This window comes from Danio aesculapii, chromosome 2, assembly GCF_903798145.1.
Source record: "Danio aesculapii chromosome 2, fDanAes4.1, whole genome shotgun sequence".
Classification (NCBI taxonomy): Eukaryota; Metazoa; Chordata; class Actinopteri; order Cypriniformes; family Danionidae; genus Danio; species Danio aesculapii.
Genome location: NC_079436.1, coordinates 50,109,471 through 50,134,938, shown reverse-complemented (window position 1 = coordinate 50,134,938; position 25,468 = coordinate 50,109,471). Strand labels below are relative to the sequence as shown.

General features: G+C 32.3%; 1 protein-coding gene across 1 annotated transcript in view; it reads left to right on the top strand.

Annotated features, from left to right (window-relative positions):
- Positions 1–25,468, top strand: part of si:ch211-106n13.3 (vWFA and Collagen domain-containing protein) — a 61,942-nt gene that overhangs the window by 7,392 nt on the left and 29,082 nt on the right. Inside the window, exons 5-18 of the mRNA XM_056481711.1 lie at positions 1,558–1,723; positions 1,857–2,082; positions 3,686–3,859; positions 3,985–4,062; positions 6,284–6,295; positions 6,372–6,455; positions 6,791–6,844; positions 6,926–6,979; positions 7,182–7,235; positions 7,351–7,395; positions 7,511–7,564; positions 7,640–7,693; positions 7,852–7,896; positions 20,313–20,366. Coding sequence (XP_056337686.1) covers positions 1,558–1,723; positions 1,857–2,082; positions 3,686–3,859; positions 3,985–4,062; positions 6,284–6,295; positions 6,372–6,455; positions 6,791–6,844; positions 6,926–6,979; positions 7,182–7,235; positions 7,351–7,395; positions 7,511–7,564; positions 7,640–7,693; positions 7,852–7,896; positions 20,313–20,366 — 1,154 coding nt within the window. The remainder of the gene's footprint in view (positions 1–1,557; positions 1,724–1,856; positions 2,083–3,685; positions 3,860–3,984; positions 4,063–6,283; positions 6,296–6,371; positions 6,456–6,790; positions 6,845–6,925; positions 6,980–7,181; positions 7,236–7,350; positions 7,396–7,510; positions 7,565–7,639; positions 7,694–7,851; positions 7,897–20,312; positions 20,367–25,468) is intronic.

Here is a 25,468-nt window from a genome sequence, read left to right as displayed (position 1 = left end):
TAAATGTTTAAAACCACATGAGGAAGAGGAAGAGTAAATGATTTGTAGTTAAAATTTTAAGGTGAACTATCCATTTCTCTCTTTATATTAAACTTCCATTTATCTGGGGTCTGTTCTTCGTACATGGATTACTCAATTAACTGGATTTGGTTATTGATGATTTGACACGATCCAGGATCATTTCATTCTTCAAAACTCATCCGAGAGTTGTTGTCAAAGCAACAGTTCTGGTTGTTCAAACCAGAGGTTCTTTCTTTGTATCTCGCTTAATTGATCTAAGATGATTTGGCAGATCCTGGATCTTTTAATCTTGATAACTGATCTCCGGCTAATTTGGTTCTTCAAACAAGTTCGTGAATCAGATTAAAATGTCAGGATGAACTGATCTGAGATCTCTGCATGTGTTGTGAAGGACAGATCTATCGATCCTGAAAATCATGATCAGCAATGCAACAATTGGCTGATGGCACAGCAGCGTAATGACATCTGATTAACATTCAATTATCCATGTGAGCAAAAGTGAACAGGTTGTTAAATACATTTCGCAATAACATTCCACCTTTGTTGGGGGCTGCAGGATTTTCACTTTCATGTGTCATGAGTATTTAGCGATTTATTTAGTTAGAGTTAGAGCGGATTTTCTTTATTATATAGCTTATTCAAGCTTCTTAATCAGCAGAAGGAATAACTCACTGTTTAAATTACTTTTGAATCATAAAAGCATTTCGATATCGGTAAAGGTGTCTGCTACTTTTGTGAAGCATCAAATCACCATCATATTAGCTGTCAAAACATGCGCATGACAGCATATATTATTATCCTTTAAAAAAAAAACAGTCGAATGTTCTGCATGTCTATTATCATACACAAATTTTACTAAAGCTGTTACCTTTTAAATGGTACGCATTTGTGTCTAAAAATTCCATACTAATAAATGTTCTCTTTGAAACCCTTGGGGAGTACCACCCCATCACAGTCTTTGTACTTTTAATTGAGAGGGCGGATTGCATATGTTTTTATATTTTAAACTTCTCTAAAATATCTATCATTTTGCAGTGTTTTTGCAGTGTTTTAAGTTTAAAACCAAAAAGGAACATTTCCTCACATGAATTTCTTTCTTCTCTTGAACACAAAACAAAATAGATTAAAAATGTTGGAAAAAGCAGCCATTGAAATCCATAGTGACAAAAATTGTAAGGAAGTCAATGACTGTTTTTTTAGCAGTCTTCAGTGTGTCTTCCTGTGTGTTTAACAGTAGAAAGGAAGTCAAACAAGTTTGGAACAGGTAGTGGAAGAGTACTGTAAATGTTGACAGAATTTTCATTTTTGGGGGAACTATCCCTTCAAGTACTTTTAATCTCAGCCTCCCTTTATACAAACTCATTCTCAAAAGAAACTTTGCATAAAACAGTTGAAATGAAGTGCATTGAAATGTGAATGACCCCAAACTCTTTGTTTTCCTTTGATTTATTTTCTACTGTCTAGTAGAAACAACAGATATATTATATTGTGAGTTTTCCTCTTAATATACGCAGTTCTGCATTCTCTCATTCACAGAATCAGTGTGTCCATTGCGGATCCCTGGAACGGTGAATGATCAAAAAGGTTTCGATCTAATGAGTTTGATGAAAATCGATCAGTTGGCTCAGAAAGTTCAGGGCTCCTTGATATCAGAGAGAGCATCACAACTCAGTCCTCGCATGGACATCACCCACAAAACCAGGTGACTTCTGTTTTACCACATCTCATGAATATGAACTGCATTTCAAGTACATGAAGTGTTTAAATGATGTAAATGAGATTTTGAATGAATTGGGATTGGAAATGCGTTGACTTTCACCTGATGTTCCTCACAGAGAGATCTTTCCAGAAGGTCTTCCACCAGCTTTTGTGTTTGTTGCCACTCTGCGCTTGAAGAACCCAGCTCACTGGATGAAGTTTGACCTCTTGAGAGTGTTATCTCAGGACGGGGTGAAGCAGATCGCTGTGACTGTGAACGGAGCAGACAAGTCAGTCACTTTCACATCCACCAGCACTCTGAAGACAGAGCAGACCGTCATATTTAATGACCGAGGAATCAAGGTCTGTGGAATTTTGTGTCACCTTTAAAGGGATGAAAGTTGCCTCACCATTTACTCTCCCTCATGTGGGTTCACACAATTATAAGTTTCTCTCTTCTCTTGAACACAAAAGAAGATATTTTGAAAAAATTCTGATTGGTGGCAAATATTCACTTCTATAGTAGGAAGAAAAATACTAACAGGAAGTCGATGGGTGACATTAACCAGCATTCTTCAAAATATCTTCTTTTGTGTTCAACTGAAGAAAGAAACACAAATACGTTGAGAGTTGTGAGGATGAGTAAACGATAACAGAGATTTCATTTTTGGATGAACTTTCCCTTTAAATCTCTTTGAAAGAAAGTCCCACTCCTAATTCACTCTGTACTAAATAAAATGCAACATTAGATTTATTGCATCCCATATTATCTAGTATGTTGATAAGGGCTCTCAATTTTGTGGAATATTTTTTTAATAAAAATTTTTAATCAACATTAAAGTAAATACTTTTTGAGTAATATGGAATATGGGATATAGTTATTATTAGGCCTGCGCAGTATTGGAAAAGTCTGATATTGCGTTAATTTTTTTGCAATAAACATTGCAATTTGAATACAGTTTCACAAAATGGTTTGAATACAACACAAGTTTTGAGCAGTCTATCAGTATTCAGGTACAGAAATTGAGTTATAGCGCCAAAAAATGGTATTCTTACTTTGCTTTTTCTCGTTTTTATTCCAAACATCTAGAAATTCTTAGTTCAAGTTAAAAAAAATTGTTTTCACCTTCAGAAGGAATACGTTTTGGACGAGAAATAAGACAAAAAATAAAAGTAAAACTTTTTCATTGCATAAATCAAATAAACTCTGTATAAATACAGTGATTAAATACAATCCTGTACCTTCTGGTCAACTAGACATCAGACTCAACATTGCGTATCTTGTTATGTGTCTATTGCTGATGCGCACATTGCGATATCGATCCTGGAATGATGTCTTGTGCAGCCCTAGTTATTAAATATAATATATTAATAAATATATATATATATATATATTAAAATATCCATACACAGTGAAAAGCATTTTCAGTCAGAAATTGCTAGTAAATTCCACACATAATTACTAATAAATATCAAGTAAGATTTTCTGAATTAAGCAAAGACTGAATTAATGTTTTCTTTAAATTTAAAATGTACTCCAGTAATCTTTATTCGCTACTTTGAAAAGTCCTTGTTTACAGTGTAGTAAGAATCTCAAAGCAAAAATTAAAAATGAGAAAATATATAATATTTTATTCTACGTCTGCAATACAAATTTATAACTCTCAGGTTAATACTTCACATGTAATGACAATTTTATTTAAGTGACCAGAAAAGCTCTATTTTGCTGCTTGTTTAAACTATTATAAAAATGAGTTGAAACAACACAATTCTTAATGTTTTTTGGGCACAAATTAATTGTTTTATGTTCATTACACTTCAATTTCCAAAAAAAATTAAGTTAATCTGTTTGTGTTAGGGCAACATGAAGGAAATGTATGGAACCCAGCCTTTTTTACAGTGTAAATGTAAGGAATTATTATTGTTATTGTTATTATTATTAAACATATGATTTATGTTTCCATAGAGGCTCTTTGACACGGATTGGCACCAGCTGAAGTTCTTAGTGAAGCCCAGACGCATCACTTGTTTTGTGGATGGAGCGTATGTAGAAGAGCAGCTCCTAGATCCAGTTGTTCCCATCTACATTAACGGAAAGACTCAGGTGGCCAAGAAAGTCAATATTGAAACAACCGTCCCTGTGAGTGACCTCTTTTTGGCACCCCTGCCTCATCACCAACCCAAGTAAAAGCCTGTCACCATATTATTGTCCAGCACACACACAAAAAAAACTCTCTCTTCTTTGGGTTTGTTCTCCTGTTCCAGATTTATCTCCAGAAGTTGCGTCTGTACTGTGACCCTCAGCAGAGTGAGCGAGAGACAGCATGTGAAATTTATTCTGTGGTAAGACTGGATTAGCTCACCATTGATTCATGTGACCTGCCATATGACATGATTTACCAGGGAAGGACATGTTTCTATCAAACAAGCTAAAGAGTCTAAACCAGGGATGCCCAAACTTTTTCTTGTGAAGGGCTTAAACCAAACTTGATTGAGGGTGGTGGGCTGAAGGTAAACATACCAAATATAAGTTGCCATGGGTACTTATATATATATATAGGTACTTTTCTAATGTATTTAATATTTAAAGATACTACTAGAAAATATTCCTTTATATTAACTAATGCAGTTTTCATTCATTTTATGTCGGCTTAGTCTCGTTATTCATCAGGGATCGCCACAGTGGAAGGAACCAGCAACTTATCCAGCATGTTTTTTAGACAGCGGATGCCCTTCCAGCCGCAACCCAGTACTGGGAAACACCACATACACTCATTCACAGTCAAACACTATGAACAATTAAGTTATTCCAATAGTGCATGTCTTTGGATTGTGGGGGAAACCAGAGAATATGCTAACTTCACACAGAAATGCCAACTGATCCAGTCGGGACTCGAACCAGCAATCTTCTTGCTGTGATTGGACAGCGTTTACCATTGAGCCACCGTGACACTAATGCAGTATATATTTTTTAATTTCATAATGAACTGATTACGGGTGAAGCAGTGGCGCAGTAGGTAGTGCTGTCACCTTACAGCAAGAAGGTCGCTGGTTCGAGCCTCGGCTGGGTCAGTTGGCGTTTCTGTGTGGAGTTTGCATGTTCTCCCTGCGTTCGCATGGGTTTCCTCCGGGTGCTCTGGTTTCCCCCACAGTCCAAAGAGATGTGGTACAGGTGAATTGGGTAGGCTAAATTGTGTGTGTGAATGAGTGTGTATGTTTCCCAGTGATGGGTTGCGGCAGGAACGGCATCCGCTGCATAAAACACATGCTGGATAAGTTGGCAGTTCATTCCACTGTGGCGACCCCAGATTAATAAAGGGACTAAGCCAAAAAGAAAATGAATGAATGAATGAATGAACTGATTACATTAAAAACAAATACAGTCCCATTTATAACAGAATGGAGTTACACTAGTCAAGCTGCACCTGATTTTGCCTTGATTTGCTCATCGATGTTTTCTGCATAGTCCACTATCCGTCGAGTGACAGTATTTATATTTGTAAAAATTTGATTCATTTAAAACATTTAATTGAAACATTTTATGTCAGTTCGCTTTTTATGTAGCTCCGCTATAAAATAAACAAACAAACAAAAAAGGTTGTGCTAAATTAGAAATGATTATCTCTGTTAAAGGCATTTGCCCCTACCCTCCCCATTATTCTCACTCTCTTCTCAGATAGGATAGGGGGCCAAATCAAAAGTTACCATGGGCCAGCTTTGACCCGCAGGCCCTAGTTTGGCCGTCTCTAGTCTAAACCTTTCCTGTTTAACTTAGCCCCAACACCAATCTGACCCTAAAATGAACTTTCAATTCTGATTTATTGATTCAAATATTGTTCCAAGCAGTGCTGGGTGTAATTACTTACAAAGAAACTAGTCACTCTAATTAAATTACTTTTCTGCTGGAAAAATAAAGGGATTATTTTTCATTTTAGGTCGTTTAATTACAGATACTTATTATATAATTGGCTTAAATACTGTACATATATTCCACAGTTCTAAATAAATCCATTCAGAGAAGCAGATTATATAATTTGCTGAATTATTAAAAGAAATCTGTTCATAACAATGTAAGGTATAAATTCAGAGAAGCAGAGTAACTGTAAATGTATGTTGTTGTTAATAAGATACTATCCAATTAAACAAAATCTTTAAACTAAAGAAAGTTTTATTTGCCCGGCAACTGTGCATGCTTTAAATTTAAAGCGCATGCTTTTCTTAACAAAGCTAAAATGTGCTTTTTGACTCAAATTTAAATAATTAAGAGTTTTATTTCTATTTTCTATGTTGATATTTATGTGGATTTTTAGCATTTTTGTCAAGCAGTTAAATTTCTTACTTAAGTTACAAAAGTTAAGTTAATGGAAAAGTCATTATAAGAATAACTGAACTACAATTATAATGGTGTAATTAGTGATGAGTAATTAATTCTTTTTTTGAAGTAACTTACCTAACACTGATTCCAGGGATGGTGATCCAGAAACATGTTAATCTTCTGTAAATGACATGAAATATTTGAGTGATTTTCTTCCCACTTTAACTGTTCTTTCTCTTTCTTTTACAGGATGATGAAAGGGTAAGTTACTAGCTTGATGTATTTATTGTTTTAATGTTTTGTGTTTTAGGTCTTATATAATGTTTTGTGTCCTCAGTGTCCTTCAGATCGCTCTCCTTCTGTAGAAGGCTGTGATTGTCCTAGTGGGAAACCTGGTTTGCCTGGTTTACCTGGGCCTATGGTGAGACAACAAAACATGCATCCTTAAATTTAAAGGGATTTTTCTTACCAAAATGGGCATTTTGTCATCATTTATTAATTCAGACTACACTTGTTATACATCTGTTTTCATTCTGTCATATAAAAAAATAATACATTTGGTTAAATTATTGGAAACTGACTTCTATAGGATTTTTTAATTTACTTTCTATGCTTGTCAATTTCCAACATTCTTCAAAATATCTTCTTTTGTGTTCAACAGGACAAATACACTGTTTAAAGTTTAGAACCACTTGAGGATGTTTAAATGGTGAATAAATATTCATTTTTGTGATCTTTTCCTTTGTATGAATGCAGGGATTCAGGGGGGAGAAAGGCAGAGAGGGACCTCCGGGGCCTGATGGTAAACCTGTAAGTATAGCAGAAATATTAGTGAAGTTGGTCAGGAGATTTCAATATATTTATAACTCTCATGATCTATTTGTCCACCAGGGTAAGGCAGGGGAGAAAGGAACATCAGGAGAGCCTGGTCGAGATGGACAGAAAGTGAGTGAAACCATATACATAGATGCCTCATTAGCAGATGTTTCATTCTGCTGTGCAATGTTCAGACGTTACAAAAACGCATTGGTTTGTACTGTGAGTGATACAATTTTTACATTTACAGAATAGATATTTATGAAATAACATTAGCTAATTACCCTCAACTCTATGCTAATATTTTATTGTGCCAATATTTTATTCACAGGGTGAAGCAGGTGAAACAGGACAAAAGGGGGAGCGAGGACTAGAAGGACCCAAGGTATATGTGCAATTTGGGAGTTTCATTCAAATAAATAATAAATATGTGTATATAGTGATATATTTATAAAAAAAGTGATTTATTGATTTTCTATTTTCCCCCTAATATTTAATAGGGTGAAATGGGACCACCAGGGCCACCGGGGCCTTCAGGACCAGAAGTGAGTTTCAAAATGATCTACATTTTTCCTCATTATTATGAATAAAGGTTACGTACAGAAATTTTCTCTTTATTATGAAAAAAAGCAACAATTATTCCATTTAAATCTCCTTTAGGGCACAGGCTTTTCCAAATTGGAAATCCAAGACTTGGGGATTCAAGGAAGCAAGGTAAAGTCTTATTAAATCAACTGAAATTGATTAGGAATATTAACATTGTTAATGCAAACTGTCATGTTCTTATAGGGAATTCCAGGGGAGCCAGGAGAAACGGGACCACCCGGAATTCCCGGATCAAATGTACATAATATTCTTTTAGAATCTCCTCCTGAATGCTCATATTATGCATTAGTGATCATTAGAGGTTTTTTCTCATTTACAGTGTTGATTGTCATTTGAAAATTGAGGTAAATTTAAATTTAATCGAGACATGTTGACTTATTTTCTTTCTTCCTCAGGGTGAACCTGGGCCACCTGGTCTACCTGGACTTGAGGGTCCCAAGGTAAGACTGATTTTACATTTAAATTGTCTCCCAAACTATTAAATAATTAAACTATCTTTATTTGTTTATTTATTGTTATTTAGACAATCACAAAAATGGGGTCATACTAGACACTATAAGGATAACACAGCTTCTGATACTCCAAAAATGCTTTTATTGGTGCACTGCAAAGAAATACTTTGCTTACCTTAATTATTTGTCTTGGTTCTAGTTCAAATATCTTGAAATTCTTAAAACAAGAAGTATTTTCTAGACAAGTAAAACAAGTCTTGTTTTAAGAAATAATATGCCAAAATTATTTTGTAATTGAATGTTGAATGAAAGTTTTGTTGACTGTTTGTCAATACGATTGACAACATGAGGTCGAATTTATTTTTTAATGTGCGAAAATTACAGATGAAAATTTCGGATTCAGTGTGCAATAACCTTAATCTTAGGTTTTTATTCTTGTTTTAAGCATAATATCAATTGTTGAAAATTTGTGCATGAGAATGAATGCATTTTCTGTGTCAGCCCATAGCATAGGCCATCATCAGAAATTACAATAATCTGTAAATGCACATTTGATTTGGTGTGTATTTTAGGGAAGCACCACCCCAAAAACTAATCTTTTTTTTACCATGAATTGAAGTGACATTCATTAGTTATAGTTTATTTTTCAAGTTCATGTGATCCAGTGAAGCTGGTTTCCTGTTCCTGGTTCACAACATAAACAAACAATCCCACAGACTTTCAACTTCACACCCAGAATTTCAAAGTATTTCAAGCAGCACAGGGTGTAAGCCTTCAGATGTGTTAGGGATGCCATCAGACGTCCTCTCACATGAGAAAGTGGTGGACTATTTTAGGCTTAAGGGCATATTTGTGGCCTTGTCGTTGATTCTTTTCACCCGTCTCTCTCTGACATTTTTCTTAGCTTTTTGCCAGTAGGAGACCGTCGACTTGCCCAACGTCTATATATAGGCACTTAAACGCCCAGATTATGATGGGTCAATGACACAGTGCACATTTTGAGCTGCTCTCTGCTCATTATGAATATAAGGTCACATGCCAGACAAATTACTGTGTGCTGCTCGCATTTAACATCATTTAAGGGTCAGAATTATTGTATACAAATACTGGTATTATGATAAATTAGAGGTCAATGTTGCTTTATGAAGTTTGTGGTTGTGTTTTCAGCAGGATGTTGACTGTTTTTAAAAATAAACTTGGGATTGACAATATCATTGGATACTAAAGACATGTATGAAGCATATTGTACACTTTTGGTGTTGTAGGCCAACCCAAATGAGATTTTTATTCCTCAGATGGTTTTGAGTTTACAATGTTTTTAAGAGGTGTTACTTACACACTGAAAAAATATGATTCATTGGATTTACTAAATATTTTTAAGGTAAGTGGTTACAAATAGTTTATATGGGCTGAATTTAAACAAACAAATACACATTTGTAATGTTCAACTTAATTTGTTTGTTTAATTTCAGCCCATATCAATTGTCTGCAAACATTTACCTTAAATTGAGTGAATCCAAATAACCATTTATTTCAGTGCGCTAAGCATCAGCTTTGTCTCAGATATTGTTCCATAAAAATCTTGAAAATAGAAATAGAAATAAAAAAGATTATTACTGAAAGTGTTTTCAGATCATTTGTTTTTGGAAGAATTTTGATTAGAAAAATTTGAGCTAAATTTGAGCTCATTGATTTCTGATTATAGACTTTGTGATTTCTTGGAAAATCTGAACAAAATGTTGGACGTTTTTTGTTAAAACTCTTGTAGAAACAGAAGATTACTGGGATAATCTTTATCTCAGAAGAAACATCTGCAATTTACTATCAAAAAGCAAAACCTCCATTCACTCTCCACTTGCAATCTTACTGGCTTGGATAAATATTATTGACCTTATCCTTCACGTACGAGTGGGCGCCGCCATTGGAATCTTTTTGGCTCAAGATTTCCGCTCTTATACCCTTCCATAGATTTTTAGACATTAAAAACAGCTTGTTATGCTGCTTGATAATGTAAACTTCTATATTTTCTTGTTATATAATTCTATACTTTATGTATAGTCATCAACATACTTGTTTGTACACTTAACAAAATTACACTTTGAACAAACTTTAAAAAATTACTGTAATTTGTTACAGCTAAATATTTCAGTTTTTCTCAAAGGATGTTTTACTTTGGTTTAAGCCATAAAATTGAGTTTAATCTATATCAAAATTATTTTTTGTGGTCAAAAAACAAAATTACGTTTACACAAAGTAAAAATATTGTTTACTATAGAAACATTAAATATATATATATATATACATACATACACACACACACACACACACACACACACACACACACACACACACACACACACACACACACACACATATATATATATATATATTTTTTTTTTATTTATTTATTTAAATATTTTATTATTTTATTATTTATTTTTATTGTTTTTTTTTTTATCTTTTTTTACCCCGTAATATTAAAGTATAATTTTGCTTGAGACCAATTAAAAAAAATTACAGTAATTTGTTACAATTAAATTTTAGTTTTCTCAATTTATATTTTAACTTTGGTTCAAACTATAAAATTTAATCCAAATCAATAAAATTATTGTGATCAAGAAACAAAATTACATTCATACCAATTATAAATATTCGTTACTGTAGAGACTTTGGACTAATTTGTTTCATGTAAATTTATAAATTTTTCTCAAATGATAGTTTTGACTTGGTTGTCTCAGTGGTTAGCGCTGTCGCCTCACAGCAAGAAAGTCCGTGGTTCAAGTCCAGGCTGGGTCAGTTGGCATTTCTGTGTGGAGTTTGTATGTTCTCTCCGTGTTAAGAGTGGGTTTCCTCCGGGTGCTCAGATTTCCCCCACAGTCCAAGACATGCACTATAGGTGAACTGAAGTAACTAAATGTGCCATAGTGTATGAGTGTGAATGAGTGTGTATGGATGTTTCCCAGTACTGGGTTGCAGCTGGAAGGGCATCCACTGTGTAAAATATTTGCTGGATAAGTTGGCGTTTCATTCCGCTGTGGTGACCCCTGATGAATAATAGGACTAAGCTGAAGGAAAATGAATGAATGAATATTTGTTCTGCCTCAGGAAAAATAATACATTGACTCAAAGGTAAACTATTGGTTTTATAGACCATGAAATAATTGAATTACTTTGGTTCAACTGACAACTAATATCCATGTAAAGATGTACTAAACTATAATAAATACAAATGTTTGTCTATGCTACTGCTAGTTATGGTGGCATGGTGGCTCAGTGGTTAGCACTGTTACCTCACAAAAAGAAAGTCGCTGGTTACTGGGTTGTGGCAGGAAAAGCATCTGCTGCGTAAAACATATGCTGCATAAGTTGGCGGTTCATTCCGCTGTGGCGACCCCTGAAATAGAGACTTAACCGAAGAAAAAGGAATGATATCAATAATGAGGTAAACTATCTGCTGGTGCTTTCAGTATGACTATAAATGTCATGCAAGATGGTAATAAAACTGAAATAAATAAAACTGAAAACAAATAAACAGTAATTCTTTTTCATGTGGTCACATGACATGAAAACTGCTGGTTTAAAGTAAAAAATATTACTTTGAGGAAAAGCTTTTTTTTTTTTAAAGTTTACATTTAGGTGGTTGTTTTTTGCTTTTGCAGAAACCATCAACATAAAAATTTGGGTTTGACCGTTTTCAGCCGTTTATTATTCCTTTTAATTTCTCCCTTAGGCAACTGAGTCAGAAGTTCTAAAACAACTTCAAAAATGTGCGCTCTTCCCCATTGCTGAATAAGATCAAAAGAAATACTTTATATTTATTTATTTATTTATTTATTTATTTATGTATATTCCTCTATGGTTGTGTATTTGAGTGTAGTTTTTCAAACATGCACTTGAAGTCTGTCACTCAGATCTATTTTCAGGCTACTGCATCTGTCTCGGCATCTGCGCGTCGCCCGCTCCCTAAAAATTAGTGCCGCCCTGCCATTTACTGGCTCATTAAATCAAGTCTGTTTATCAGTAAAAAGCTTTGATTTGACTCTTGGCAGAGCCCAGTGTTTGTTCAGGTTTAGATGCAGCTCTGTTTCAAAGATGTGACATTTCCATTTGGTTCCACAAAGCTGTAAAATAACCACTGAAAACATTCAAAACACTTGTTGATAATGTTCGCTGAAGTTATCTCACTTGTAATAAAAAGTGATGGTGAATGTGCAGACATGATGTATTTGTGCAAATTAGTGACTATTTGATTTTTGTAATATCATAACCATGGCATATAAAGTCCTGTTGCACATTATTAACAACTAGAGCTGTGCAGTGTGTAGTGTTCAATCTGAAAGACAGGTTACAAGTGGAGGATGAGTAAATCATGGTATAATTGAAATTTTTGGGTGAACTAACCCTTTAAAGTGTGCAATGGTTTCATATTTCCGTCATGTAGTTGCATTTTGAACTACTGTATAATGTGTTTTGTTGCATGACAGTTGTTGTATCGTGTATCTTAGTATCTCTCGAAGACATCCTGGACTGAAACCTCAAAATCTATTTCAATCTTTGAAGCAAATAATTAATCACTAATGCATCCATAAATAATTATTTGTAAAATTTGCATTATATGACTTAGTGCATTGAAAATAACTTACTGTATTACAAACTGAATTAGATAAGATCATTATTATAATGTTTGCAAAGTTTTTTTTGTGTTAAGTGTCTGTGCTGTAAACAATTTCCTATAGTGTTTACAGTAACTTACTGGCAACAGTTTGCTGTAACAGTTTACTGTAAATCAAACTTACAGCAAAAATACTGTATTCAAATTTACACTTCTGTTTATTGACTGGGCATGTGTTTACCGCATTGTATTCAGCAGGGAAAAAAAGTATTGAGCATGTCATGTTTTTACCTGGCAATAATATTTCTAAAGGAGCTGTTGACGTAGAATTGAACCAGATTTTGGTAAAAACCCAAATAATACAAAGATAAAAATACAATTTTTTGGTGATGGCATCATAAAGACGCCTCTCATATGGAGAATGAAGTCAGATGCGTTGATCAGGTGTGAGTTTCAAGAACCAAATCTTGATGGTTCTATGGGTCGCGTCTATCAAATCTGATCTTTAATTTGTATTTTCTATTGGATTCAAGTCAGGTGATTTGGCTGGGCCATTCTACAGCTTGATTTTCTTTCTCTGAAAGCATTTCAGAGTTTCCTTGGCTGTGTTTTGGATCATTGTTTTGCTAAAATGTCTTCATCTTCATCATCCTGCTAATGAGGATGTTGTACTGAAGCAGCTAATATTCATTTAAACTGATGAAGGGCAGTTGCTGAAGAACTACTGAGAGATTTCAGCTGCTGTCTGGGCTTTCACTGCTTTTCTACACCTCACTTTCTTCATGTGTTCAATACTTTTTCCCTGCATCATTTTATTTTATTACGCATAACTTAATTTGTAAATTAGATTTGTTTTATTTTGCATATATGGATTTCTTTGGTTGTTACCAACATCTGGTGAAAATTTCAAGTCAACGGCACCTTTAGAAATATGTTTTCTGAGAAAAATGGCGACATGTTGAATACTTATTTTCCCCGCTGTCTCGTTACTGTAAAACATACAGTGTTTTTAATCTTCTCACCAGTAATATGTTGTTGTATAATCCAAAAATGTACTTGTAATTTATTGTTCATTCGTCTATTTACTGTAATACACTGTAAATGGTTAATTAATGCATTCTTTATAACTAGCCAGTTTACATGCGGTTCACAGCAAGTTAAAAATACTGTTTTAATAGCGCCAAGAGGATATTTCCCAAAATGCAGCTTTAGGCTATACTGTAAATGAAATGCAGGGTTTCACACAGTTCATTCATGTTGTTCCAACACAAATCGATTAAGTTCACAAGTTTAAGTGGTTTGAACATAAAACAATCAAGTTTTCCCCCAAAATATCTCAAGAATTGTGTTGTTTCAACTTATTTTAAAAAAGTAGTTTGAACAAGCAGCAAAGTCACTGTACGTGCTACATAACAGCAAAATACAATTCATATTACATTTAAATACTGTGTAATTTACAAAAAACGTTAACCATGGGCCTTCACTAAAAAAAATCATTTACTCAATTTTTTTTTAAGGTTTAAGGTAAATGGTTGCAAACAATTTATATGGGCTGAATTTAAACAAACAAACAAATAAAAATTTCTAATGTTCAATTTAATTTGTTTGTTTAAATTCCTCCCATATAAAGAGTTTGCAACCATTTACCTTTAAAAAATTAAGTAAATCCAATGAATCATTTTTTTCAGTGTTCCCAACTTTGGATCTGAGACAGAAAGTAGCGGTACTAGGCTTTCCTTAGACCTCTGGGGGATGATTAGTTAACCAAAACTTGGTTTTATGTGGCATGCCAAAAGAGAGCTCTCTCGTAAGGGTGGGTTTCCCGCTGCCGCCAGCCCTGGAAACAGCCTTTAATCATGACCTGCAGACATACATGCATATGGACTGTTAAAAGAAAACTGAAGCACGCAGACCCCCAGAACGCAAAAACAACTCGCGACTCTGTTGATTATGAGTTTACTTCAACAGAACGTGGTCATTATTTGCATTTCACCTGCATCACATGTTTAATGCATGCCCGAATAACTGCCACCAAAAGGTTAAAGGAGATAAAAGTCACGCGGAGTCCCATAAATTCCTTTTAATTGGCCTTCTCCTGGATATAATTGCAGAGCGACGGCATAAGGTGCAATTATTGTTTGTCATGTTTCGAGAGCGTGCTTTGTGTGAGGTCTTTCCAAATGTCAGAGACTCAGGATGGAGATTACATGCATGTGTTTTATTTTGCATACACACGGCAAATTTGATCCAATATTTAAAAATTCACTGTTACTTCAACATTTTATAAATTTGCCTATATATTTGAAAGCTAGAATGGATTACTTGTGTACTGCACAATAAATACTGAGTCATTTTTTTGTATGTGTGTGAAATGACACACGATAAATGTATTCTACTTTGCTGGTTAAAATAAGCAAGAGAATTAAGAAAGAAGCGTAAGACTCGATGGCTCAGTGGTTAGCACTTTCGCCTCACAGCAAGAAGGCTGCCGGTTCGAATCTTAGCTGGGCCAGTTGGCATTTCTGTGTGGAGTTTGCATGTTCTCCCCGTGTTGCCGTGGGTTTCCTCCGGGTGCTCCGGTTTCCGCCACAGTCCAAAGACATGCTGTATAGGTCTATTGAATACGCTAAATAGGTCAAAGTGTATTTGTGTGCATGCAAGAGTGAATGGGTGTTTCCCAGTACTGGGTTGCAGCTGGAAGAGCATCCGCTGTGTAAAACATATGCATATTTATTTATTTATAATTATGTGTTCGAGTTAAACTGATGAAATGTCTTTAAAATTTAATATGAAAATGTTGTCATTTTGGACGGCACGGTGGCGCAGTGGGTAGCGCTGTCACCTCACAACAAGTCACTTAGAACAATTGACCATTTTGAGGAATGTAAACAATGGCATGTTCCTAACACATTTCCTGTTTTACATTTTTAATTTCTAAAGCTTCCAAGAATCCAAAAATGTCCACATATTGATAAATAACGTTATGATAGCAGTTTTAACAAAAGTTTGATAACAGGCAGGAAATTTTCACAGGCCAATGACATCAAAAATGCTGTGTTCAGACAAATTTTCTATTCATTTTTAGACAACATGATATCTCAATATTAAAACTTCATAAAAAAAAATCAGTGTTTGTTGGAATAACCCCAATTGCCTTTGATAATACAAATTTTGTTTAAATAATGTCATATTTACCATTTACAGAACACAACTAATGCCATTTTAATTAATGTATAAATAGCTTGCATACCAAAAAAACTTTGTCAATTAATAATGTCATTTTAAATATTTATACTTTGTCACCATCCTCCACTATCCTTTGATTAAAAGAATTATATAAAGTATAAGTATATTAAACACAAATATATTTGTTATACTGAATGATGATAGATCATTACAGTATTTCACCTATAATTTATTTTCAACATTAAAGTACACTGTAAAAATATCTGTTAATTAACAGTTTGCATATTTTGTAGTTCACAAGCGTTTTCTGTTTATTTATGGTTGTGAATTGCATTATGGGATGTTGATCTCTGCACTGTCGACATTTGATTTTGAAAATTGAACTCTACAGTTTAACAGAGTGACTTTAATTGACATTTTAGTAGTTTGAAATAATATAATGGATAAGAAATTATTTGTCTGTAAAATAGCAGAAATTGTATTCGCGGTTTATTACACCGACCCAGACAATATAACACTTTAAACTATTAAAAATGTTAACAAAAGTAACTTTTTTGATATTTTCAAGGTTAAAATTTGTTGGAAGAAAGACCCCAAGGTCCCAATGCAATTCAAAAGCATAAATAAACATGAATAAATAAATAAATAAATAAAACATGAATCACAAAATACATAAAACTGCAAATGTATGGATATATTTACAGTGTAGTTTGTTAAGAAACACTTCTTATATATAACATATTGAATTCTGTGTTTGATGATGTAATAATATACTGTACTGCATACTGCACAGATAAAATGTAATACAGATAAAGCAATGGTCTCAAACTCAATTCATGGAGCTCTATAAAAGCTCAAACTCAAGGCCGCAGCTCTATAGTTTAGCTCCAACCACCTCCAACTCACACCTGCTTAATAGTCTCTAGTAGTCTTGAACACCTTGATTAGTTGGATCAGCTGTCTTTGATTAGGGTTGGAGCAAATTTTGCAGAGCTGCGGCCCTCCAGGAATCCAGTCTGAGACCTATGAGATAAAGAGTGAACAGAATGTTGGCATAAATGGTATTGGTAAGGCCAATGCACTGAAAATGCTTAATACATCATGTTTAATCAGTGAAGTGTTGTATAAATAAACCAACAACATCAAATTACAAATTTTTCACTTAATGTATTATTTATAGTCAAACCCATCCATCAAAAATCATAGTCTATAAGACGTTATCAAAATGCAGTTTCAGAGTTTGCCTTTGTAGGGCAGTATAGTAGTGTGTTACTCCTAATGCCTGCAGAATGTGGTGCGTTTCATATTTTCAGTCAGGTGTGTTTCACCATGCATAGATTGCATGCATATGTAACCAGAAACATGCTATTTTTGAGTTCATATGATGGGGAGCCACAGGCAAAGGAGGACATCTCTTACCAGCATTCCCACATGTGTACGGCTTGTAATTTAGGACTTCAGAAAGTGCAAGAAAGTCTCTAGATAAGCTCTCTTTACAGTTGGGTGTAACATGTTTAGATTATAATGACAGACTGTCTCACATTTCATACTTGCTTTACAATTAAGATGTGTGCATATTTAACTTCTCAGCGCTTTATTTCTCTTTATGTAATTAGCATGTAAAAATGCAGCTCTAATTTGGAACGGCAAAACTCTAATTATATCTGCAGTTAGTGGAGTGGACTGTGATTAAGGCACGGTGTCAGTCTTTTTTTACTTAAAGCTTACCACATTTCCCTCATTCCTAGAAATATGTGTGATGTTAAACAATATGTGCTAACTAATCACAGAAAAAGGAGTCAAATAACCTAAAAAGCATTATATTATATTATATTATATTATATTATATTATATTATATTATATTATATTATATTATATTATATTATATTATATTATATTATATTATATTATATTATATTTTAATATATTTTAATATATTTTATTTTATTTTATTTTAATTTATTTTATTTTAATATATTATATTATATTATATTATATTATATTATATTATATTATATTATATTATATTATATTACATTATATTATATTACATTATATTTTAATATATTATATTATATTATATTTTAATATATTATATTATATTATATTATATTATATTATATTATATTATATTATATTATATTATATTATATTTTAATATATTTTAATATATTTTATTATATTATATTATATTATATTATATTATATTATATTATATTATATTATATTATATTATATTATATTATATTTTAATATATTTTATTATATTATATTATATTATATTATATTATATTATATTATATTATATTATATTATATTATATTATATTATATTATATTATATTACATTATATTATATTACATTATATTTTAATATATTATATTATATTATATTTTATTATATTATATTATATTATATTATATTATATTATATTATATTATATTATATTATATTATATTATATTTTAATATATTTTATTATATTATATTATATTATATTATATTATATTATATTTTATTATATTATATTATATTATATTATATTATATTATATTATATTATATTATATTATATTTTATTATATTATATTATATTATATTATATTATATTATATTATATTATATTATATTATATTATATTATATTTTAATATATTTTATTATATTATATTATATTATATTATATTATATTATATTATATTATATTATATTATATTATATTTTATTATATTATATTATATTATATTATATTTTAATATATTTTATTTTATTTTAATATATTATATTATATTATATTATATTATATTATATTATATTATATTATATTATATTATATTATATTATATTTTAATATATTATATTACATTATATTATATTATATTATATTATATTTTAATATATTTTATTATATTATATTATATTATATTATATTATATTATATTATATTATATTATATTATATTTTATTATATTATATTATATTATATTATATTATATTATATTATATTATATTATATTATATTATATTATATATTGCTTCATAAGGTGTTGCCACAGTGTAATGAATATTTTATTTTAGTTTATTTTAGTTTAGTTTAGTTTAGTTTAGTTTAGTTTAGTTTAGTTTAGTTTAGTTAAAACTATCAATTAATTTATTTTATTTTATTTTTTATAAACAATCACTTTTCCTTTATCTTAGGCCCTGCTTCATCAGGGGTTGGCGCAGTGTAATGAGCTATTTTATTTTATTTTATTTTATTTTCATTCATTGATTTTCTTCTCGGCTTAGTCCCTTTATTAATCTGGGGTCGCCACAGCGGAATGAACCGTCAACTTATCCAGCATATGTTTTACGCAGCGCATGCCCTTCCAGCTGCAACCCATCTCTGGGAAACATCCATACACACTCATTCACACACTTACACTACGGACAATTTAGTTTACCCAATTCACCTATACCACATGTCGGGAAAACCGGAGCACACGGAGGAAACCCACACAAACGCAGGGACAACATGCAAACTCCACAAAAAAACACCAACTGAACTAGCGACCTTCTTGCTGTGAGGCGACAGCACTACCTAATGCATCACCGTGTTGCCTTATTTTACTTTATTTTAATAAACAACCAGTTTTTTTTTGGTAAAATACATACAGTTGAAATCAGAATTATTAGCCCCCCTGAATTATTAGCCCCTCTGTTTTTTTTCACCGATTTCAGTTTAATGGAGAGAAGATTTTTCCAACACATTTCTAAACATAATAGTTTTAATAACTCATTTCTAATAACTGCTTTATTTTATCTTTGCCATGACGACAGTAAATAATATTTCACTAGATATTTTTCAAGACGCTTCTATACAGCTTAAAGTGACATTTAAAGGCGTAACTAGGTTAATTAGGTTAATTAGGCAGGTTAGTGTTATTAGGCAAGTTATTGTATAACGATGGTTTGTTCTGTAGACAATCGAAAAAACATATAGCTTAAAGGGGCTATAATAATATAATATTGACCTTAAAATGGTTTTGAAAAAATTAAAAACTGCTTTTAATCTAGCCGAAATAAAACAAACAATATTTTCTCCAGAAGAAAAAATATTATCAGACATACTGTGAAAATTTCCTTGCTCTGTTAAACATAATTTGGTAAATATTTCAAAAAGAAAACAAAATTCAAAGGGGGGCTAATAATTCTGACTTCAAGTGTGCTTGTGCGTGTGTGTGTGTGTGTGTGTGTGTGTATGTGTGTGTGTGTGTGTGTGTATGCGTGCGTGTGTGTGTGTGTGTATATAGTTTTATTTTGTTTTCAAAAAAATATTTTTATTTATTTTATTTTTTTAAATTAGATTAAATGTTTTTAAAATTGAAAGTAAATCAAATTAATAATTTAACAAAATTATTTGCATCATAATTTACATAATATTTGTGCATTATCATAATGAAAGTTTTAGCTTGGATGTCATTTAATTTGTCATGAAAATAATGTCATTGTCCAGTTGATGGTCCTAAAAGGTTTAAATTTCTTACGTGCTTCTTTTGATTTTACTATGATTGTTATTTTAACACCATCTGACCATTAACAGCATCTGACCATTTTGTTTTCCTTCAGGGTGAAAAAGGAGTTGATGGATTGCCAGGATCAGATGGACAACCAGGAATTCCTGTGAGTTAGTTTTTTCATTTTCATGTCTTTATTGTTTTTGCATTTTAAAGCCTCTTGAAAAATAGCTCATGCTTTCAAAATATGGTTGGTTTGACTGATTAGGTGGCAAAAAGTCTACAGTCCAATGTCCGGATCCAATAAACAGTTAGTATTTTAGGAACATATCATCTGCTTTTTGATGCAATCGTTGTATCAAAAACCTTGCCATCAAATCTGGATTTCAGGTTATTAAAACTTTTGATTAATCTGAATAAATTTTTATAAATTACCCATCAACACGATGTTACTATATGAAGTTACAATTTAGCCAAATATTTATGTTCATTGAATGGTTTTTGTGGTGGAAGCGGCCCTGTCACATGCTTTTCATGGGCTTGTGGTGTGCTGCTAACTCTAGTTTTGGAAATGATGAAGCCACAGTGTTTACTAATCCCAGAATACATCACTCAGAAGTAGAGGAGCAGATGATACAATTTAGAGCATGAATAGTGTTGATGTTGACTATATGTTCTTTAAAATCCTCCTGCTTCATCTCCAGTCATGCACATGTGGACAAGCACTGAGGATGGAAGAAAAAGAAACAAAAACAGATGAGGCCCTTTTTGTGAAGCATTTTAAAATTAGAATAACTAGCATATCAACACAAGAGGGCAGAAAGAACATTTTAATAAGTGAGAAATAAAGTAAAGAATAAAATTATACATGGGGCTCAGCAGCCCTTTTACACTCCTTTTAATTAATATTTTCTATAGGATGCTTAATAATAATTTATTTGTGCATATATACTGTAAAAAATACATAATAAAACATCGTGACAACTTATGTTTTTACATTGCTTTAACTTAATTTTGAAAGTAAATCAGGTTTCAACTTATTTTTTTAAGTTAAACAGATTTTAACTTCATGTTTTAAGTCAGCTTAATTGATGCAAGTTAAAATGACTTGTAAAGTTCCTCTTAAAAATGTAAGTGAGCAACATTTTTTTTTACAGTGTACATTAGATTAGTCAGTACCAAAGTCAAAACTGGAACTAATTTAACAAAAAACTAAGATCATAGTGCAAAAATTACTGCACTGAAATTAGTGCATTATATTCTGAAATTGATAAAAATATTTATTTCCAAATGGTTTTGGCAACAGAGTAAAGGATCCAAACGCAGCGTCTTTATTAACAAGAGTAGTCAGGCAGGCAATGGTCACAAGCAGGAGCAAACGGTAACATAAAGGGCAATCTAAAAGAGTAGTCGGGTCACAGGCAAAGAGATCATTACAGGTGGCTAACAGCATAAACAATACACAAGGCGAGGGTCAGGGAACTCGGCACAGAAAAACAAGACTCGGAAACGCTTTGTAAAGTTACAAGTTTTCTTTTACTCAGCAAAGTGTGTGTGAGTGGTGAATAGAATATAAAGTCCAGGTAATCAGTCCATGATGACCTGCTGTGTGTATAATCCGGAGGAATCCAGAACTGGTGTGTGTGAGGTGCATGAGGGTATCTGTAGTCCAGTTCGGTGACAGATACATATGCAAACTGTATGTACATATATAGTTGAATTTAAAATTATTAGCCCTCCTGTGATTTGTTTTTTCTTTTTTTTTTAATATATTTCCTAAATGATGTTTAACAGATTTGGGATTTTTTCACAGTATTTCTTATAATATTTATTTCTTCTAGAGAAAGTCTTATTTGTTTTATTTCAACTAGAATAAAAGCAGTTTTTCATTAAGTAAAACCATTTTAAGGTCAATATTATTAGCAATATTATTAACTACAGAACAAACCATTATTATGCAACTACTCTAACTTGCCTAATTACCCTAATTAACCTAGTTAAGCCTTTAAATGTCACTTTAAGCTAGTTTATTGAAAGATATCTAGTAAAATATTATGTACTGTACTCATGGCAAATTATTAGAAATGAGTTTTGAAATAAATTTTGAAATAAATTAAACAGAAGCTGGAGGAAAAGTGATTTTTTTAGGTTACAAAAACCATAAACTCAATACTACTGTTTTTTTATTGACCAAAAAAGCAACTGATGTGCTAGCTATTCAAGCTGGAAATAGGTTGAGAAAAAAAAACTTGAGTTTTTTTATGTCTAGGGGTTTTTGTTGCATAAAGATATGTAGCATCTGCCTGAGGGAAGAAGTGTTGAACAGTTTGTGGCCAAGGTAAATGATGTTACTTGCCTATTGCCTTATACAATCCTGAATATGCACACAGCTGTCCTAACATTCTTTGAGAGATCATGGCATGATGATGATGATGAGGAAGAGGAGGAGGAGCCTTTATTTGTCACAATACTGTTACATGCAGCAAAAATAGACCCCTCCGACCATACACAAACATATCACATTTCAGGGGAAGACAGGTCAGTCGAGAGGTAGCATATAAAAGAGGAAATAAGATACATTGGTGGAAAGAAGGAGATTAAAAAAAAGCCCCTATAACATCATCATTTTAGATTTATTTATTTAGATTTTTATTTTTTATTTATATACGTGATCTGCTACATCGATTGAACCCACTGGTGTGACATTTGATCAGGCTGTGAAAGAAAAAAAAACATATTATTCTCGGTTTGAGATGAGCAGGAAGAGCATGAAATAAACCGCTGATGTGTGCAGAGTTTTATGATTGTGGTTGGAGAGGTGTTAATTCTAGAGAAAGACTGCATTATTTCTCAGACTTCCAGTTGTTTTATTAGTAGCTGCTTTTTATGTAGTGCTTCACTATTGTCTAGACTCATACTTTTATTTAGTGACCCTAACCTGAAGTATTAAAGGTGCCATAGAATGAAAATCTGGATATACTTAGGTGTAGCAGAATAATAATAGTTATGTACGTGGAAATGACATATAGTGAGCCTCAAACACCACAATTTCTTCGTTCTCATGTAAAAAAAAATGTTTCTTCTAAATTTAATACAGCTTATAATATTTTCTATGTATATGGGACTCTTATTTTGAAAATGGGACAAGTGTCAACTGGGGTAATTAAATGCAACAGCATCTTATCCACTTACAGCTCATCAGAACGTTAAACCCGGGAAAGTCAGACATGAAGTTTGCCATGCATGTTTGTAATGAGGCATCAAACACATGTACACTGTTCAATTAGTGTTTAATGCACATTTATGTATTGTGTGATATCACTCTGCTCTTACTGTGATTTTTTTTAAGTGAAAGGATAACAATAAACTCAGAGGTTGACATTAATTCCAGCCCGTGTTATCATATACGTTAAACCCACATCTCTCTCTGTCCCTTTTGTTAGGTTTATTTAAAATTTAGCCTATATTTCATTCGCAACACAACTTATAATCAGTTATGGACAGATGACTTTCTCGCTCCTTAAGTGAACCTCTACTATAATTCAGTTAAATAGATTGTGAATTGACGAGAACTTTGAGCCAGGGAAGCCAGAGCCACATAGAGAGCTCTAGTGGGAGCTAAAGAGCAGAGCTCATTAATATTCATGACCCTTTCAAATAAGGTAAAAACAGAGCTTTTGATCCTAGGGTCAATTCCTAGGGCTCTAAATGTGCTTGTAAAATCATTTCTGGAGATATTTTGCACTTACCTGAGCCACATATCTTCTATGTAGATATCAGAGTACAATTTAAGCATAATATATCAATGCATTGTATGGCGCCTTTAAACTTTTGCTTGAGCTGTGCAGATTTCTACAAGCAGGAATGACACCTCAGATCATGTGGCTTTTAGAGGAGAGCTGTATTATTGCTTGTGAGATTTACTTTTGAGACCTTTTTTGTGGGTTTTTGTAAGTTGGTCAGTCATCAAACCCCTACAATTGGGGTCAGTAGCCTATGCCATGCTTGTCAACATTGGCACATGGAGGGATAATTATTAATAATTATTGACACAGACTATAATAAAAGAGTTGTATGTATTATATTTAAAAACAATTTTTTGCATCTGCCTTCTGAATATGCATTTTGCAGTAATCAGACCTCACAATCACATCACGTTATATTAAGATAAGAGCTATAAATACTTAAAAAGTGGGAGCATTGACTTGCAAAAATTACCACCTGCACCAACATCCTGTACACCATTTGTTTATACATAATAAAACATCGTGACAACTTATGTTTTTACATTGCTTTAACCTAATTTAGAAAGTAAATCAGGTTTCAACTTATTTTTTTAAGTTAAACAGATTTTAACTTCATGTTTTAAGTCAGCTTAATTGATGCAAGTTAAAATGACTTGTAAAGTTCCTCTTAAAAATGTAAGTGAGCAACATTTTTTTACAGTGATTAGATTAGTCAGTACCAAAGTCAAAACTGGAACTAATTTAACATAAAACTAAGATCACGGTGCAAAAATTAGTGCACTATAATTAGTGCATTATATTCTGAAATTGATAAAAATATCTATTTCCAAATGGTTTTGGCAACAGAGTAAAGGATCCAAACGCAGCGTCTTTATTAACAAGAGCAGTCCGGCAGGCAATGGTCACAAGCAGGAGCAAACGGTAACATAAAGGGCAATCTAAAAGAGTAGTCGGGTCACAGGCAAAGAGATCAGTATAGGTGGCTAACAGCATAAACAATACACAAGGCGAGGGTCAGGGAACTCGGCACAGAAAAACAAGACTCGGAAACGCTTTGTAAAGTTACAAGTTTGCTTTTCAGACCTCACAATCACATCACATTATATTAAGATAAGAGCTATAAATACTTAAAAAGTGTGAGCATTGACTTGCAAAAGTTACCACCTGCACAACATCCTGTAAACCATTTGTGCAACTTTTGCACATAGAGTAAACACAGTTTATTCTTTCACTATGAGACTGATTTTGAAAAATGTGGCTGTATAAATGTAAATCAATAATTTTCAAGTCTAATTTAAATCCCAAAATGTACAAACATGTGTGAATGGTAATTCATTTATTTTCTGAAACTAATTATTTTGTTGTATGTAAGACACATGTTTGATATAGTCCAATAAATATTTAAGCAGAAGTTTGTAAAGTTTGTAATTAATGATTACTCATGTATGTAAATGTTTCATATATGGGTCAAAGGCAAGATTAGCTCATTTGGTACCAGCATTTAATTCAATTTACAGAAGAG